Below are 17,896 nucleotides of genomic sequence, written 5' to 3' on the forward strand. Positions count from 1 at the left end.
TTTTAAAGCAGTTATAAGGGACCAAATATTAGGATGCACATTTGTCACGGAGGTTCTTAGTGCATTATGAAATCCTTCAACATAGTTATTAGTGCGTGGCATACCATTTTCAGTGCGTTCATGAGCATTCCATAAATGAATAGGGAAGACTGGCTCGACTCTTCGCCTTCGTTGGCCACGACCTCTCACTCCTCCAATATAATATGTTTCGAAATATGAAACAAACTCTTAGGGAAAATCGTCGTCATCAGTTAATTCTTCGAAGCCGTCAATAACATCGTCAATGGGAAGAAAAGCAAGTGCGGATAAACATCTCACTTTTAAACTAAAATCATCATCTTGGTGATATTGCTGTTTAAAACCTATTGTTACAACTTTTTGTACACATTTTGTGAGAGGTGAAATAGGCAAAAGGTAACATCTGAACTAAGGAATATATCCGATAAATTATTGATGGCCGCTTTTTCAAAATCCGTCATCACAATGGCAGGTTTAACATTATGCAAGAGTTCTTTTATAGTAGTAAATAGTCTATTGTAAGTATCTTGTGTCTTATTTGGCAGCAAGGCGAACATTCTCGGAACACTAATGTCGTTGTCTTGAATATGTAAAGTGTACAGTTGATAATAAATAATTGGGCTACACTTAAACGTTCCATCTACAGCCCAATTTTTGGCTCTTATGATGTCACCAATTCCAGAGTCAGTTGCAAATATTAAAATTCTTTCAGCATTATGTTCGCCACTGTCAAACTGTAGCCACTTCAGGCCATTATCAAGGTAACAATACTGATCAGGAATCAAATAACCATGCCGTACCTGAGGTATTGGTGGTACATTATCTTCTACTTGTCTCCAACGCCTGATACTACGACTCAATGATGATACTGAAGGTAATTCTGAAATAGCACATACATTCAGATTTTGGGTTTCTTTACATATTATAGTCCGAGGAGCATCTTGTGTAGATCCAGACATTATTTTCATTTGATGATGTGCTACTTTTGATTCCACTCTTGCTGCTATTGCACTGTGATTATGCTCACCTACAGTCTTAACGATTTTGTTGTCACCATCACCAACATATGTGTGTACGCGGGCTTTACACATCCTATTTTCGCACTGCTAATACTGCTTGGAACCATCCTTATTAGTTTTGTGTTTATCATATATATAGTTTAGATCATCTACTAATTTCTTTTCATTTTTAGTTGAAGCAATTAGACGAGGCATGGGTGATACAATAAAAATATATATGTTTATCCGCAAATACAGCAGCCGTAGTTGATAGCCAAGCGTTAGTAATAGACTGAAAGATGCAGCAACCGTAGTTGATAGCCGAGCGTTAGTAGTAAACTGTGAGTGATATATACAATGTTTTAACAACCAAATACAAGAACAGTATGGCAATTATTTAAACAACAAATTACAAGAACAGTATGGCGATTATTTAAACAACCAATCACAAGAACAGTATGGTAGTTATTTAAACAACCAATTACAAGAACAGTGTGGCACTTAAAATAAACTCCAATATCTTCGCGCACACACATATATATATCTAGTGGTATCGAAATGCCCGGTAGTGAAAAATCCTAGTCACAAAATGTCCGGTAGCGAAATGCCCGGTATCAAAATGTCCGGTATCAAAATGTCCAGTATCAAACTGTCCGGTCACCATAAGAGGACATGGAAAGAAAATCGAATAACAGCTACAGAAGAGATCTGAAGAGAAACAGTTTTCCACATAGAGTGTTAGACGTTTGGAACAAACTGGACAAGGAAATAGTGTGTGCAAAAACCATTCATGAGTTTAAAAGCAAACTAGACACTGCGAGATACAAAGGTGGTACCTCACGAGCGTAGCTCCCCTTCCCGCAAAATATAACTAGGTAAATACACACGCACATACACAAAAACACACAAACACACACACACACACACACACACACACACACACACACACACACACACACACACACACACACACACACACACACACACACACACACACACACACACACACACACACACACACACACACACACACACACACACACACACACACACACACACACGAACACACATACACGAACACACACACACATACACGAACACACACACACACACACACACACACACACACACACACACACACACACACACACACACACACACACACACACACACACACACACACACACACACACACACACACACACACACACACGAAAGCGCACCACTTATTTCATAAATCTTTCCACATAGCTATGTAGTTGTATAGAACAAATCTGATGAAGCTATAATCCGTACAAGCAACATCGACGAATCTAGAGATGAAGTTTAACAAACGGAGGCAAAGAGACAGGACACCATGAGGGCAGCTCCAACCCATTATACAATGATTAGCTAAATAGAATTAGATTGCAAACACACGGAAAGATAGACTCACGGAACTTGAGTTTTGTCCCCTCGTGAGATGTAAGCGTGGAGTAGGAACAGTGTTTACAACTGTACTTTCATATGGAGACAATGCAACCAGAAACTCACTTGTTGTTTTGTTGACATTATAAACACCACGACTTTGGTTTCCTTTTGCTAAAGAGAGGGAAGTACATGTGCAACTCATCTTCCTGTACATCTGTACACATTGCATATAAAGTACTCGTACATGGGCACAAGAGGGTGAGAACGTTGCCGTCTCTTCATTAAATCATAAATCGTGGAGCAAATATAATTCAAAATTATAAGTTATTACGAAGTTAAGGACAAATATTATACATTCTATTTGTGGTGTAAATACAAAAGAGATCGCTCCACATTTCCTTCGTGTCGATTGATTCATGTAATCATTCATTTTTTCCGAATGTCACTTAAATTTCCTTGTATTTATCTAATTAGACAGCGAGGAAGTTAAGTTTCATGCCTTGCGTGGCATCCACAATAAAACATAACTGTGCGTTAGCCTGGATACACACATCCACGCGCTTGCACACACAGACACACACACACACACACACACACACACACACACACACACACACACACACACACACACACACACACACACACACACACACACACACACACACACACACACACACACGCGCGCGCGCGCGCGCGCGATCTGAGCTCTCTTTCGGAAGGGAAATAGCTGTCGATCACGAGTCCAATACGTGATACAAGGCCATGGTGAATCACACACAAACACACACACCTCGTGGCGCTGTGGTTAGAGTTCTCGCCTGCCACTACGACGGTCTGGGTTCGACTCCCACCCATGGTGAAATGATTTCAGTATCGGTGCGCTGCGGGGTGTTACTCCAACTCTCGTGGGCTGGAAGTTGGGGCCGTCTGTGCGTGTAAGGTCACAGTATTACCCATAGATCGGTCATACGGGGTCTGAGCTCTCATCCGGGAGGTTAATAACTATCGATCACGAGTCCAACACATGATCCATGACCATGGTGTAACACACACACACACACACACACACACACACACACACTGCACAGTACAGTATATTTCATTTAAGTATAATCCACCAAAGAACAAGAAAGTTCACCATGAAGGATTTACAAAAGTAGCGTCCGGAGCTAGTAGTAAACTTGGAGAGAGAGAAAGAGAGAAAGAGAAAGAAAGAAAGAAAGAAAGAAAGAAAGAAAGAGAGAGAGAGAGAGAGAGAGAGTGAGAGAGAGAGAGAGAGAGAGAGAGAGAGAGAGAGAGAAATAATGGCAGAGACAGTGAGAAACAAAAACAAAACAAAAAAAGACAGAGGAAACGTTTCAGTTTGATAAAGGAGAGACGAAAGATAAGTTGTAGAAAAGAGGTGATAGAGGATTAGATAAACGATTATATGAGAGGTTTTAGTAAGTATAAATGTATTACCGTGCTTGTATTAAAATGTAAACGTTTATCATCAAAAATAGGACAAGAAACAAAAGAAAAAAATGTGTTAAGCATAGAGGGCTCACTATACCCTCGGGTCAAGTCGTGACGTCACAGCACAGTGTACGGAGAACGTAGGAGAACAACGCTGCCGAATTCCTCTGTCTGTAAAGCTCAGTGGTTGCCGACATAGCAACTAATCCAAGACCTTGGACAGGAGCCAGTCCGCGGGTTATGTGTGGTGAGTTGGTTGTGGTGAGTTGGTTGTGGTGAGTTTTGGCGCCTATTCCCGGGCCCGCCACTGTCCACGGGCCTGCCATTGTCCAGGGCACCATACCTCCTTTTCCCGGGTTTCTTCTTGGACCGCGTGGCGTCTTCAAGGGTTAACTCTGCCCTACACAAAGTCACGTGACTGGCCCTAGGTGATTGAACAGTGTTCGCAAGCGGAGAGCCCGCTGGCACCCTGAGGTAATGTGGCCCAGGAGAGGGCACTTAGGTCTATGCAGGTAACGAGGCCGGTTACGGTGTGCGTTGTTCCACAAAGAGCAAGTACCACTTGCCACCTCTCTTCCCCTCAGACTCTGAAACATACTCGCAGTTTGCACAATAAAGTAGAGCCAACACAACCAGTGTTTTTGTGAGCTCGCGCTACCATACCATATATGCAAGTCCATGTATGCAAAACAAGAGAGGAGTTGAATGGTATACCTCTTTAAAATGTAGGTACCACCTGTATGCATTAGGGCCAATGCTAAGTGACAATGCTGAAAGGAAGTGAGGGGAGCAAAGATATACATACATACATAAATGCATACACACTGTTATTTCTCAGGCTGGAAAGATACTTGTTAACTATAAAGGTATACCGAGTGCCCAAGCCACAATAAAGTTAGAATGGGGTCATGAAAACGCATCAGACTATTGGTATGTCGAAAGACAGAGGACAGTGTTAACCATCTAAAATATAATCAAAGACAATAAAGTGAACAAAATTATATTAATAATATTAATCCTAACACATAATACATGCAAAAGAAATGGGGAAGATATATAGAAGATATAGAACGGGTGAGACTGAAAGCTGCCAAGTCGTGTCGTCCAAGTGATAAATCTTATAATCAGAGGAAGCGGAGCTGGCAGCTAACTAGAGGCGAGTCTGGTGAGTTTTGGAAATGCCTGGATTATATAGTAGATCCAGGCTGACTTCTTGGCCAGTGATTGTCTGAGGACGGTTGTTTAGGCCGAACTGCCAAACTATCGCTTTGCTGCGGAGCTACCCAAGTGAGGGAGGGGAAGAAAGCTGCTTGTTCCTTCGAACAAATGTCAAAGTAGGATGATAGTGGTAATTGGAAGGGTGTCATTCAGGTGAAAGGGTATCATAACACCCGGATGGGGTATTGTGACACCTGGCTAGGGCTAGTATCGTGACCCCCCCCCCACACACACACAGACACACAGACACACCGAAGACCTCCGAAGGGGAGCGCGAAGGAGGTTAGCCGATTGGAGCACGGGAGAGAGTATCTGCTATGATGTTGTCAGGCCCTTTTATATGGTGGATACCTAGATGGTACTCGTGTAAGGTTAGAACCCAACGAAGAATCTTCTGATTCTGCAGCTTGGCTTTCTGAATGAAAGTGAGAGGGTTATGGTCGGTGAATGTCTTGATGGGTGCTGCTGCTGATTGGAGGTAACACCGGAACTTCTTGACTGCCAGGACGAGGGATAGGGTTTTCTTCTCTATGGTGGAGTAGCTCTCTTAATGTTTGTTGAGCTTCGCTGAGAAGAAGGCCACAGGATGGAGAATGGAGATAGGATCAGGTTGTAGCAACACTGCTCCCACTCCAAATCCACTGGCATCTATTTGTAGGTGGAATGATAAGTGGTAGTTAGGAGTCTTTAGCACCGGTTCGGAAGTCAGGAATGATTTGATGTTCTCGAAAGACGTCTGGCAGGATGGGGACCACTGGAAGGGTTTGGTGGAGCTGGTCAGATCGGTAAGGGGAGCCGCGGCGGTGAATAAGTTTTTGCAGAAGCGCCAATAATATCCGGCCATCCCAAGGAACCCCATCACCTCCTTCCTTATCCTTGGTGTAGGGAAGGCTAGGATCGCCTCTACGTTGGCATTTTTTGGGCCACACCAAACCACTACCTATGGTGTGGCCTAGGTAAGGCACGGTCCCTCGAGCAAAAATGGACTTCTGCAAGTTGATCACTAAGCCCGCCTCCTTTAGACGATGGAATAGACCATCTAGTCGGGCCGAGTGGTCTTCTCCGTTGTCAACTACCACCACCACATCGTCGAGATACCCTCATACTTCAGGTAGACCTTGAATGGTAGCATTAATTAACCTCTGGAAGGTAGCAGGGGCATTAGTAATTCCAAGTGCCATCACTTTGTATTGATACAGACCAAAAGGGGTTGGGAAGGCAGAGATGGCATTCGCTTCTTGGGTTAAGGCTACTTGATAGTATCTTTTTAACATATCTATAGTAGATATGTGTTTCTTTTTATTGCCCGTCAGATTGTCTAGCACCTTATAAAGTTTATGCATGTTGGGGCCAGCCTGTTCAATTTTACCTTGATAAAAATCACGTTTACGCCTACTGATAAGTTTCATTTCATAATTGCGTGCCTGAGTATAAGCCACTCTGCGCTGATCAGTCTGTTGCCTGCGCCGCAATCTCTCCTTCTTTTTCATGTCATTTTTCGCCCTTCTTATTTCATCATTAAACCATGGAGAATCTTCTTTCACTACTATTTTCTTCGATGTCAAAGGACACATCTTTTCATATTCCTCCCTCATCACACTATTGTATATAGTGTATAAACATTCATGACACTCCGATCTTTTTCTTGAACTATGACTACACAAATCACTTTGTTGCTCCATAATCTTATCACAAATTAATAATAATAAGGTGTCACAGTCCATATTCCTTGTAGAACGAAAAGTAATTTCTTTAACTTGTCTTTTATTAAGCGCCAAAGCCAGATTAAATGACACAAGTTTATGTACTGGCGACAGAGAGCACACATCGTCTACGTAAAGGTCACGCACAAGGTCATTCGATGTATCAACCAACACTAGATCAATTATGTGACCGCACATCGATGTAAGTTTATCCACAATATTGATGAGATTAAACATTGCTACCGTGTCTATAAAGAGTTGTACGTAGCGAGCCTTTGTGTCATCAAGCCAAAGGTTAAAGTCGCCCCATACAATAATATTCGTGCTTACCCTGTCAATAGTTTCTAAATATAATTCAAACTCATCAATAAATAAACTGACACTAGCAGCAGGTGGTCTATATATTGTCACAATCGTTAATTTATTTCCACTAATTTCACACTCAACTTGCAATAATTCGAAACTATTATTGATGGGCGTCTTGCATTTTTTCAACTTCTTAACTGAATTTGAGACAAACATACCCACACCCCCTCCACGACCCATACTCCTCGGGTTGTGTACAAAAGAATGCGTTACAGGGGTCATTTCTTTCATAGCAGCTGAATCAAGATCAGTTAACCAAGTCTCAGTAACAGCACGCGCGCGACACACACACACACACACACACACACACACACACACACACACACACACACACACACACACACACACACACACACACACACACACACACACACACACACACACACACACACACACACACACACACACGCACGCACGCACGCACGCACGCACACACACACACACACACACACACACACACACACACACACACACACACACACACACACACACACACACACACACACACACACACACACACACACACACACACACACACACACACACACACACTTGCTTACTTTTCTTTTGGTTGTCCGTCTGCTCTCCCGTGGGCCCGAATATGTTAGTAGTTCAGTTCACGTTTGGAACAATAACTGATGAAAAAAATATGATGTGTTGTTTAAAGTGGTGGTAGGTATGTATATCCCTAGCCTCACCATCTTGACCCAACACTGAAGATTCATGTACCAAAAGGGAATATCAAGACATCCATAGTCAATGAAGGCTGCAGGCGATTGACAAATCCATTATGGAAAATACCATGCAGCCAATCCCCACAAATGAAACACAAAACTGTGGATCCCATCTCTTGCTTTAGCCTATCAGTCGAAATGGATACTGGGGCGTAGTTCTAGGCTGTCCTAAGATCAAAGGGGCTACGCCTCGTGACACTTCGCCCATTAGGCATCCCACAAGACCAATAAAGAAAAAAAACTATTAATTGATTATTATTTGTTTATTGTATTACTTATGCCATTAAGTCAGTCAATTTTTTTTTTTGGATACTAACTAATTTCAATAACTTTTCATTTTCTGTGTCTTTGTTATGTGCTAGTGAGCTGTTTTTATTTTCTTTTATCAATATGAAAGGAGAAATTCAGAATTTGTTGATTCACGAGAAAACGAAAAAAAAAAAATCGTTGTTTTGTGCGATTCAGGAAGATACATGGATGAAGGACCAAACCCCAATTGTATGTAAATGATTCTAAGCAAGGATGATGACTTAATCCATTGCAACATCATGAAGACAAACATCAGATCGTGGTAATCAATTTTATGGATGTGACAAGGAGCACAAAGTTACCAGGAGATACGCGTCTGCATATTCATAGGCAATGAGTGCACAAGACTCGAAGTGGAGCCAGTGGACGGGACATGCATAGCGACAGCGACCAATGATGTGATGTTAGCCTTCAAGTGAACGAGACACGAAGTGGAGGTTATCATGTTACAGTGAAAACTGTACAGCTCAGTTGTTTTCAAGGTGAAATGTTTGCCTGACAGCGTGGGGAGCGGATGGGATATCTCCTTATAGTTACAAGGTAATGTTTACATGCCTGAAAGTTCATGGAGATCGTCCTAAGTGAAAGAGTTTATACAATTTTATGCGATGACATTATTACGTAGTTTGGAAATGTGTAGGTTCCTAAAGAGAAAAAAGTGACATCGAAACATACCAGCAGGAAACTGGACTCAACGAAGTCAGGAAAAAAAGTACGCAAGTAAACAAATAAACATGTTAACTAGGTCATTTATAGATATTACAATACATTGTTTGGATGTTAGTACGTTGATCTTAAAACTTGTAGCTGTATTATACTAGGCTCTACTGGAAGTGCATTTCTTTCGTTGACTACGTGTTTTGTGAAAATAATTCTTTCGCTCGCACAAACTTATGTTTTCAGCAACCACTGTTTCTCGTCTGGTTATCGTTTAGTGTGAAAATGAAATAAGTTCTCATAGATTCATTTCTCTAATCATGAAGACCTTGATATGAGACAAAAGGTACTTATATTGTTAAAGAACTTATTATCATGTTTAATTAATTATGGAATTTATCACTATGTTCATTTTAATTTGTCATTCTCTCTAATATATTGTAGATGCAAAAATTGTAAAACAACTCCATATTCTAAGTGCAGGTAAAGTATTGATATATTCAATTGGCTGATAATTGTTCAGTTTTTGAAGCCAAAACGTCTATAGTCCTGAATCACCCCTTGATTTTTCTGAAGCATAAGTAACATGAATGTATCCCTCGATTTCCATTTTGGTTAAATCTTTTCTAAATAACTTAGTGTTATCTTTACCTCCGTGCATAACTTTATGGTTACTGCAGTGCATTTCGCGGAAGACAAGTGTCTGCGTGTGTGCATCCCTGTTCTAAAGATATGCATTGTATTGATTGCTATTAACGGCGAGATTTCGTTGAAGATACGATGAATAATGTATGTATATTTTATCTAAACACATATATGATTGGGAAAAACAAGGGAAGGGAAACGCGAGAGTCTGGAAGTGTTTTTATTAGGTAAATGGCATTATTCGACAGGTTTCGATTTCTGAATAATTGACTCATGTGTTAAGAGAGACACAAGTCAAAACGGGTCTAAGCCTAAGCGCAAAGTGAGACGCAGGCGACACAGGCGACGCAGCACAGAGTAAAGGCAGACTTCCTGTTGCTGAATTGAAGTACATTTTGAACTTCCCATTTACTAGAAATGTTTTTAGATGTACTGGCTCAGCATTTCAAGTGAGAAAGAAGTTCAATCTGTGCTTCAAATCAGCAACAGGAAGTCTGCCTTTGTTCTGTAGGCTACTGCGTCGCCTGGGTCTCAAATTGCGCTTAGTCTAAGAGTAGTTATGTTCGTAAATTTTTATAAGTGCACACCTACGCGATATAGCAATAGAAAATCAAATATTAATTTTGTAAATTATAGTACATCAACGTAATATACGTTATTCTTGGGAGAAATTAATAACACTGATCAACAAAATTTATTAAAATACCTGTCCCATTAGCAAAAGGAGGTGAATTTAACGGCATTTTTTTCTGCTAATATCAAATATGTTTTCAGAATTTTTCTATCATGCATAGTTTTTCTGTGATAGCATATATAAACTTAAACAATTATATCTAATAAATAAGGCTGATATTTTAATGAAACTTACCTTTAAAATGTAGAAATGTATGATTTTCGAGTGTATTTTGCTTCTAGGAGATCCATTCTTAGTGTCCAACAATAATCAGCCAACATCGAAGAGCTCCACTTCCCTTGATACCGGATTTCTATGTTCAGAATGTTCTGGTGAAACCTCTTACCGTGCTCGTCACTGACGGTGCCAAGATTTGTTGGGAAAAAGTGCAAGTGAGAGTCTTGGAAGTGGATTTTTAGCTCATATTGCATCCCAAGGCCTTGTAAGATGTCAGTAGCTCTTTTACTATTTCAGAATAGTTATTTGCTTTATGATTTCCAAAAATCTGCTCAAACTTTCTCAAATGACATTCCTGTAACTTTTTCAAGATCATTTAGCTCTTCATCAAAATTCTGGTCTCTCATCAGCTCCCAAATCTGTGGTTCAACAAACATACCTTCTTTGATATTTGCGTCACTTACTTTAGGAAACTTATTTTTTTAATATGTGGATCCCATGCCAGTTCTATTCATACCTTTAACAAAAATTTTCATTAACCTTAGCTTAATATGCAAAAGAGGCAGATCAAATTTCTCTGAATCAACAAGAGGAGGGTTCTTCTCTCCTGGGGTCAGAGATAATTTCGGCCACACAATCTTTTCATAATTATTTTTCTTATCCCGACTATCTCACTCACAGAGAAAGCAACAAAACATTGTGTAACCCAGCTGCATTCCAAGTAAAGATAACACAACCTTTAGGTCACCACAGATATTCCATTGATGTTCTTCATATTTAGTTTTTGCAATGGAAACTTCATACTCTTATGTCTTTCTTTTATGTTAGCTACATGGGTTAGAGAAACAGAAGGAAACTTATTTTCATTGTGGAGAAAACAGCTTTTAGGTTCATTTTTGAAGAGTCAATAAACAAGCGCTACTCATTCCTGTCATATGTATGATTAAGTTCCTCCATAACAGAATATACATCATTGCAAATCACCGCACCATTCTCAAGTGAGAAAAACTGTTCAAACTCATAATGTCACTTACGATAAAAACTAACTTTGGATTCTTTCTGGAGAAGATTTCACCCTTTTAACCTGGAAGCAAGAAGTTCAGATTGCTTATTTTGACAAGTTTAAAATCCCGCACAAGATCATTCGGATCTCTCTGACTCAATAAATGTGATTCACTTGCATAATAGATTGAATGAAAGTGCGTAATAATCTCGCGCAGTGTTGCCAACTGCTTGATTGAAATATATCCCACGCAACATGCGTAACGTAACATACCGCAGAACACCAAAACTGTTAGTGATGGAAAAAAATACATTACTTTTGGATTTTGTATGCAAAAACATGTAAGATACAGCTATTGTTTTCCTAAGGACAAATTCTTTGTTGACCAGTGTAATAGAAAAAATTGCTAAAAGTTATAAACAAACAAACGTAGCCGCTTTTACCACTTGAGACCATCTTTGATTTGGTAGGGGCGGGAGTCAAGAAATTAAAGTATGATAAATTCGTCTATTCTAACCTAACCTACCTACCTAACCTAACCTACATTAAGTAAAGCGGTACCTATAATTATAGAGGTCACCAGGTCGTTGTCGTTGTCTACAACCTCCGAATCTATAAAAAAAAAAAAAAAAAAAAATGGGGTCTAAAGGAGTCGACGTAACTTTGTTCGTTTTTGCATAGATTTTAGTAACATTTTCTGGTACTGATTTCCACCAAGAAAAATATCTACAGTATTACTTTGATGTATTATAATTTACAAAATCAATATTTAATTTTCTAATGCTATCCTGCGTGGGTGTGCACTTCTAAAGAAAAAAAACGTGTTATTTGTGGAATAACGAGGTGGTTTGTGACCATAATACATAAGTTGTGTGGGTTTTATGATATATTACATGTAGCAGTGGTTAAAGTAGAAACCTATAACAGAATTGGATTGAAGGTTCTACTGTGTTGAGTGCTGTTTGAACATTTTGGATGTTATTGCGTGCTCCTCCTTTGCTATCCTTTGTAATATCGTCTATATATCGCAGCTAAGTTACTGAAGAAGGGATGATATTTGGAAACAGACCTGCTTCTAAAAATTCCATGAAAATGTTGGCAAGGACTGCGCTAAGGGGTTGAATGAATCTTTCTTGAAATTTGAAGTAATTAAACTTTATCCAAAGCTGCATAAGATCGACGAAATCTTTTTAGGGCAACGGGGGGTCGATGTTGTCATTCGTTATTTCTTCCCTAAGTAAATCAATTGCTTTAGAAGTTAGTACACTTTGGAAGAGGGACGTAACGTCTAGGCTGGCCAATCTTTTTGTTGCGTAGAGGTATGTCTTTAACCCTGTTATGCACGTCTCCTGAGGAGAAGCAATTATCCAGAGTTCATGCATTATCGAACGAAACAGAGGTCTGCTCAATATTGCACCCCTATTCATTTAATTCCTGTGGTTAGAAAATTTTCAAGTTTCGCACTGTGGGATGCTTTATCCAAGTGTCCTTTCCTCATCTATTCTGAGATGTATAGATAGCTTAGAGGTCATATCATACAGAGTTCAAACACTATAGAACAAAATAGAGGCATGTTCAATATTGGACTCCCTTTAATCCATTCTTGTTAGGAAGATTCTAAGTGGTGCCCCATGGGATGCCCTGGCCTAATTTCCCTTTCTCCTATATTAACGGATGATAAACTTAGAGGTCGTATTTTACGTCTATGAAAAAAAAAACTTCAGCAAGAGAAACGTTGTACTTTTAGTAAGGGTTTTATCTTCATATGGTGTCTACTCTGACCATTTTTATCGGCAATTCCCATTTCAAATCATATAAGCTGGTTACCTATGTTATATACAAAATGCCAATTTACAAAACACTACTATACAAAAATATAAAATATTTATCTATTGCAAGTGTATAGACACGGTAAAGGAAACATGGACTGGAGGTGAAGCTTTATTCCTGACGTTTCGTCTAACGACTTTCTCAAAGGAATGAGCATACTAGAAACATACAGAGATTATAAACCCGCCTTATGGCTCAAGGGGGTGTACGAGCGTATAGCGCTGCGTCCTGATTGGCCCGCTGAGACAGCCAATCACGAAGCGCTATATTCGCTGAAGATTTGGCCCAGGTGAAGCTCCCAGCCTTATTGTTGATATTCGGACGAGTGGTGATGTACGCAGCTTCTATAGATTTTCTGATCTTCTTATCCATACCTTCGTGTAGAATCTCGGCTCGGTTCCATTGTGGGAGGTGCCCAGACTCGTCAACATGCACCACCATTGCGTTGGTGAGTCTATGGTGACGGAGGTCGGCCTTATGCTCCCTTATTCTAGTGTTAAGGCCCCTCTTAGTCTCTCCGTAGTATGCTTTATCGCATGATGTGCATGGGATCTTATGTACGACGCTGTCTTCTCTCCCCCTCATCTTAGTCCCGCTTTTTAACATGTCACCAATCTTCGTTCCCGATGTTACGGCTGCTTTAACTTCCGTGCCCCTGAGCATTCTAATAATGTCTCCTACCTTCTCAGAGTTAGGAAGCGCCATGTATGATGTTTTTGTGGTGGCGTTGCCTTCTCTTAACCTGCTTGTGTGGATTATTTCTTCCGCTCTTCGTCTTAAGCTCAGGATTAAGCCCTTGGGGTAGCCAAGCTTCAAGAAGGCCGCGATGATGTATCCGATTTCCTCCTCTAGGAACTCCTCGCTGCATATCCTGTAGGCACGCAGGAAGAAGCCCATGACTACCCCCTTTTTCGTCCTCTCATTGTGTGCCGACAGGTAGTGTATGAAGTCGTCACGGTTCGTAGGCTTTCTGTAAACCCTGAACAGGAGGCCCTCAGTTGTCTTTATTAATAGGGTATCCAGAAACGGAAGCTTTCCCTCTTCTTCCTCTTCAATAGTGAATTGGATCTGCGAATTCACTCTATTTAATTGACTCCTGACGTCATCCAGGTCTGTCCTGTTCGGAGCGATTATAAGAACATCGTCCACGTACCTGAGCCATATTGCCCTCCTTCCTATGATATGAGAGTAGTGGTCCTTCTCTTGGACCTCCATGAAGAGGCAAGCAGCCACGGCACTCAGAGGTGACCCCATTGCAAGGCCACTGTGTTGAAGAAACTCCTCTCCCTCGAAGGTGAATGAACCAAAGTTTACGCACATGGATACCAGCTTCATGAAGTCTCCCCTGGGCAGCGGCAACTCCTCCTCGTCCATGTTGATGACCACTCTCCACACTGCCTCCAGAGCGCCATCTGTGGGAACTTGTGTGAATAAGGATTTCACATCATAGCTGGCCATTTTCTTGTACCTCATGCTTGTCCCCTTTAGTCTGCGTAGCAGGTCCTCTGAATTTCTTAAATGAGATCCACTTATGGATCCCATGGCTTTAGATAGGGGCTTGGCCAAAACCTTCGCTAGTCGGTGGGGGGCACTGCCAATCCCTGATGTGATAGGTCTCATGGGGACCCCTGGTTTGTGGGTCTTGGGAAGACCCCTCATTGTTGGCGGGCGAGGGTCCTCCTCGATTAGGTGTTTTAGTCTGCGTCCCATCTGGAGGCAGTGTGGAGAGTGGTCATCAACATGGACGAGGAGGAGTTGCCGCTGCCCAGGGGAGACTTCATGAAGCTGGTATCCATGTGCGTAAACTTTGGTTCATTCACCTTCGAGGCAACGCCACCACAAAAACATCATACATGGCGCTTCCTAACTCTGAGAAGGTAGGAGACATTATTAGAATGCTCAGGGGCACGGAAGTTAAAGCAGCCGTAACATCGGGAACGAAGATTGGTGACATGTTAAAAAGCGGGACTAAGATGAGGGGGAGAGAAGACAGCGTCGTACATAAGATCCCATGCACATCATGCGATAAAGCATACTACGGAGAGACTAAGAGGGGCCTTAACACTAGAATAAGGGAGCATAAGGCCGACCTCCGTCACCATAGACTCACCAACGCAATGGTGGTGCATGTTGACGAGTCTGGGCACCTCCCACAATGGAACCGAGCCGAGATTCTACACGAAGGTATGGATAAGAAGATCAGAAAATCTATAGAAGCTGCGTACATCACCACTCGTCCGAATATCAACAATAAGGCTGGGAGCTTCACCTGGGCCAAATCTTCAGCGAATATAGCGCTTCGTGATTGGCTGTCTCAGCGGGCCAATCAGGACGCAGCGCTATACGCTCGTACACCCCCTTGAGCCATAAGGCGGGTTTATAATCTCTGTATGTTTCTAGTATGCTCATTCCTTTGAGAAAGTCGTTAGACGAAACGTCAGGAATAAAGCTTCACCTCCAGTCCATGTTTCCTTTACCGTGTCTATACAACTTGTTCACATGGATTTTCATCTATTGCAAGTGGTTTCATAATACTAATGAATGACGCTATATTATTCACCTGATAAAGCCAATTTTAGAATCCCCTGTCTACCCCTACCTATCTGCACAAACTGTACAAGTGTGAATATAATATAAATATTGGCCATCAGCTGATTAAATAAACCTACTCTTTCGGGGCAATGATGCCGTCATGCTGCATGAACTTCACAGTGTTTTCCACTCTAGAATTTTCATAATATCAGCAATGACATGTTCGTCTCGGATAAGTAATTTTTAAAAGAAATCTCAAGTAGGTAACTTGGTAATACTCTCCAGGAAAATATCTTATCTAGTATAAAAGAATCATGAGATACTGATGTAAATACTATAAACGATTAAGTAAGGATTGATTCCAACTTGAATTTAGAATCATCAAGTCCATCATAGTAACGAATACATTTTCTCTGCATAAGACAAGAACACTCAAAATCAAATAGTTATAAGACAGGCTGCCGTTGATCGATTTTTTCTTCTTTCCGTGAAATGCACCATCAGGTTAAATCTCATTACCTTATTTTCAGAACACTGTGCTAACTTTTCAATTTTTTTTTAGATATTTAGTTGATTTGATTGGTTATTTATTTCTCCGTGCACCTTTATATCATCAGGACATTAACCAAATCATCCGATTTTTATAAATTATTTCAGTTGTTTATTTATTCTTTGAACAGATGTGGTAAAAAAAAAAAAAAAAAAGTAACGCTGAGATACTCCATTTACACCAGCTTTCCAACTAAATATTTTCCCATTCAGAATGACCTGTTTTCCACGACTGTTAATTTCAAACATAAGCATTAGGTCACCCCTGATTCTATTCTAAAACAATATCCTTAAATGGTGTAATTAAAAGGGGTTAAGAAATTGGAAAATATTCACCACTGCTGCGACCATAATTGTACACAATACACACACACACACACACACACACACACACACACACACACACACACACACACACACACACACACACACACACACACACACACACACACACACACACACACACACACACACACACACACACACACACACACACACACACACACACACACACACACACACACACACACACACACACACACACACACACACACACACACACACACACACACACACACACACACACGCAAACACACGCAAACACACGCAAACACACACACACACACACACACACACACACACACACACACACACACACACACACACACACACACACACACACACACACACACACACACACAAAGGATTACAAAGGCGGAGCGTGCTGACAGGAGACCTTTTGATCCATATCTAGGTCGGATGCGAAAAAAAATCATATTAATAATAAAAAAATAAATAAAAGCTATAATAATGTAAATAACAAACAAAATGCATAACTAAATGCATAGGTATAGTTAAATGATAAACAAACAGGTAAATAGTAAATAATAATAAATTGACATACAACTAATAATAAATGAAAATCAGACAGACAAATGATAACAAAACAAAAACAAATAATATAAGATAAATTATAATCATTACAGCATCTTAATTAGATATTTATCTAACTGATTCTTAAAGCTTCGAACTGAACTACATTGCACTACCTGTGCAGGAAGTTTATTCCATTCATTTACTACACGGTTGGCAAAGTTGTTTCTACCTACTTCCAAATTAAACCTATTTCCGGACAGTTTGAGACCATTGTTTCTTGTCTGATTCTCATTCAATGTGAAAATTTTGTCACTTTTGATGTCAATTCCCTTTAAAATCTGAAAGACCTGTATCGAGTCACCTCCGAGTTTACGCTTTTTTTTTTTAGGGAAAACAGATTCATGTGTTTTAGTCGATTTTCGTATGATTTATTTTTGATATTTGGAATCAGTTTTGTGGCTCGCCGTTGTACTTTTTCCAGTCTGTCAATGTCTTTAATGAGATTCGGTGACCATACAGAAACAGCATATTCCAAATGTGGACGAACTAACGATTTATATAGCTTGTTAATGAGTGATGGACTTTTGAAATCAAAAGATCGCGCAATCAGTCCCAGAATCTTATTTGTTTTCTCAGAGGCTGAAATACACTGCTTGGATGATTTGAGGTCGTTACTGATAATTACGCCGAGATCTTTTTCAAAATCCACTTTTGTTAACGAATTACCAAATAACTTGTAATCG

At 40.4% G+C, this 17,896-nt stretch overlaps 2 protein-coding genes across 4 annotated transcripts in view; one reads left to right on the top strand and one right to left on the bottom strand.

The window, feature by feature from the left end:
* Window positions 1-368: 368 nt before the first annotated feature.
* Window positions 369-1,109, bottom strand: LOC143041600 (uncharacterized). Its single transcript, XM_076213607.1, has one exon. It carries the CDS (start codon window positions 1,107-1,109, stop codon window positions 369-371), a length of 741 nt encoding a protein of 246 aa, XP_076069722.1.
* Window positions 1,110-8,595: 7,486 nt separating this feature from the next.
* LOC143041523 (major facilitator superfamily domain-containing protein 6-like) overlaps window positions 8,596-17,896 on the top strand; it is a 58,497-nt gene continuing 49,196 nt past the window's right edge. For 2 of the 3 annotated variants that reach the window (XM_076213494.1, XM_076213497.1), the window contains exon 1: window positions 8,596-8,751. The gene's annotated coding sequence lies outside the window, so the exon portion shown is untranslated. The other variant, XM_076213495.1, reaches the window with a different exon arrangement.

The sequence above is a fragment of the Oratosquilla oratoria genome, chromosome 31 (assembly GCF_046742065.1).
Source record: "Oratosquilla oratoria isolate Oo_2021 chromosome 31, ASM4674206v1, whole genome shotgun sequence".
Taxonomy (NCBI): Eukaryota; Metazoa; Arthropoda; class Malacostraca; order Stomatopoda; family Squillidae; genus Oratosquilla; species Oratosquilla oratoria.

What these genes read in the sequence shown, in the direction of transcription:
- LOC143041600 (XM_076213607.1), bottom strand. Translation starts at nt 1,109, where the DNA reads ATGTGTAAAGCCCGCGTACACACATATGTTGGTGATGGTGACAACAAA.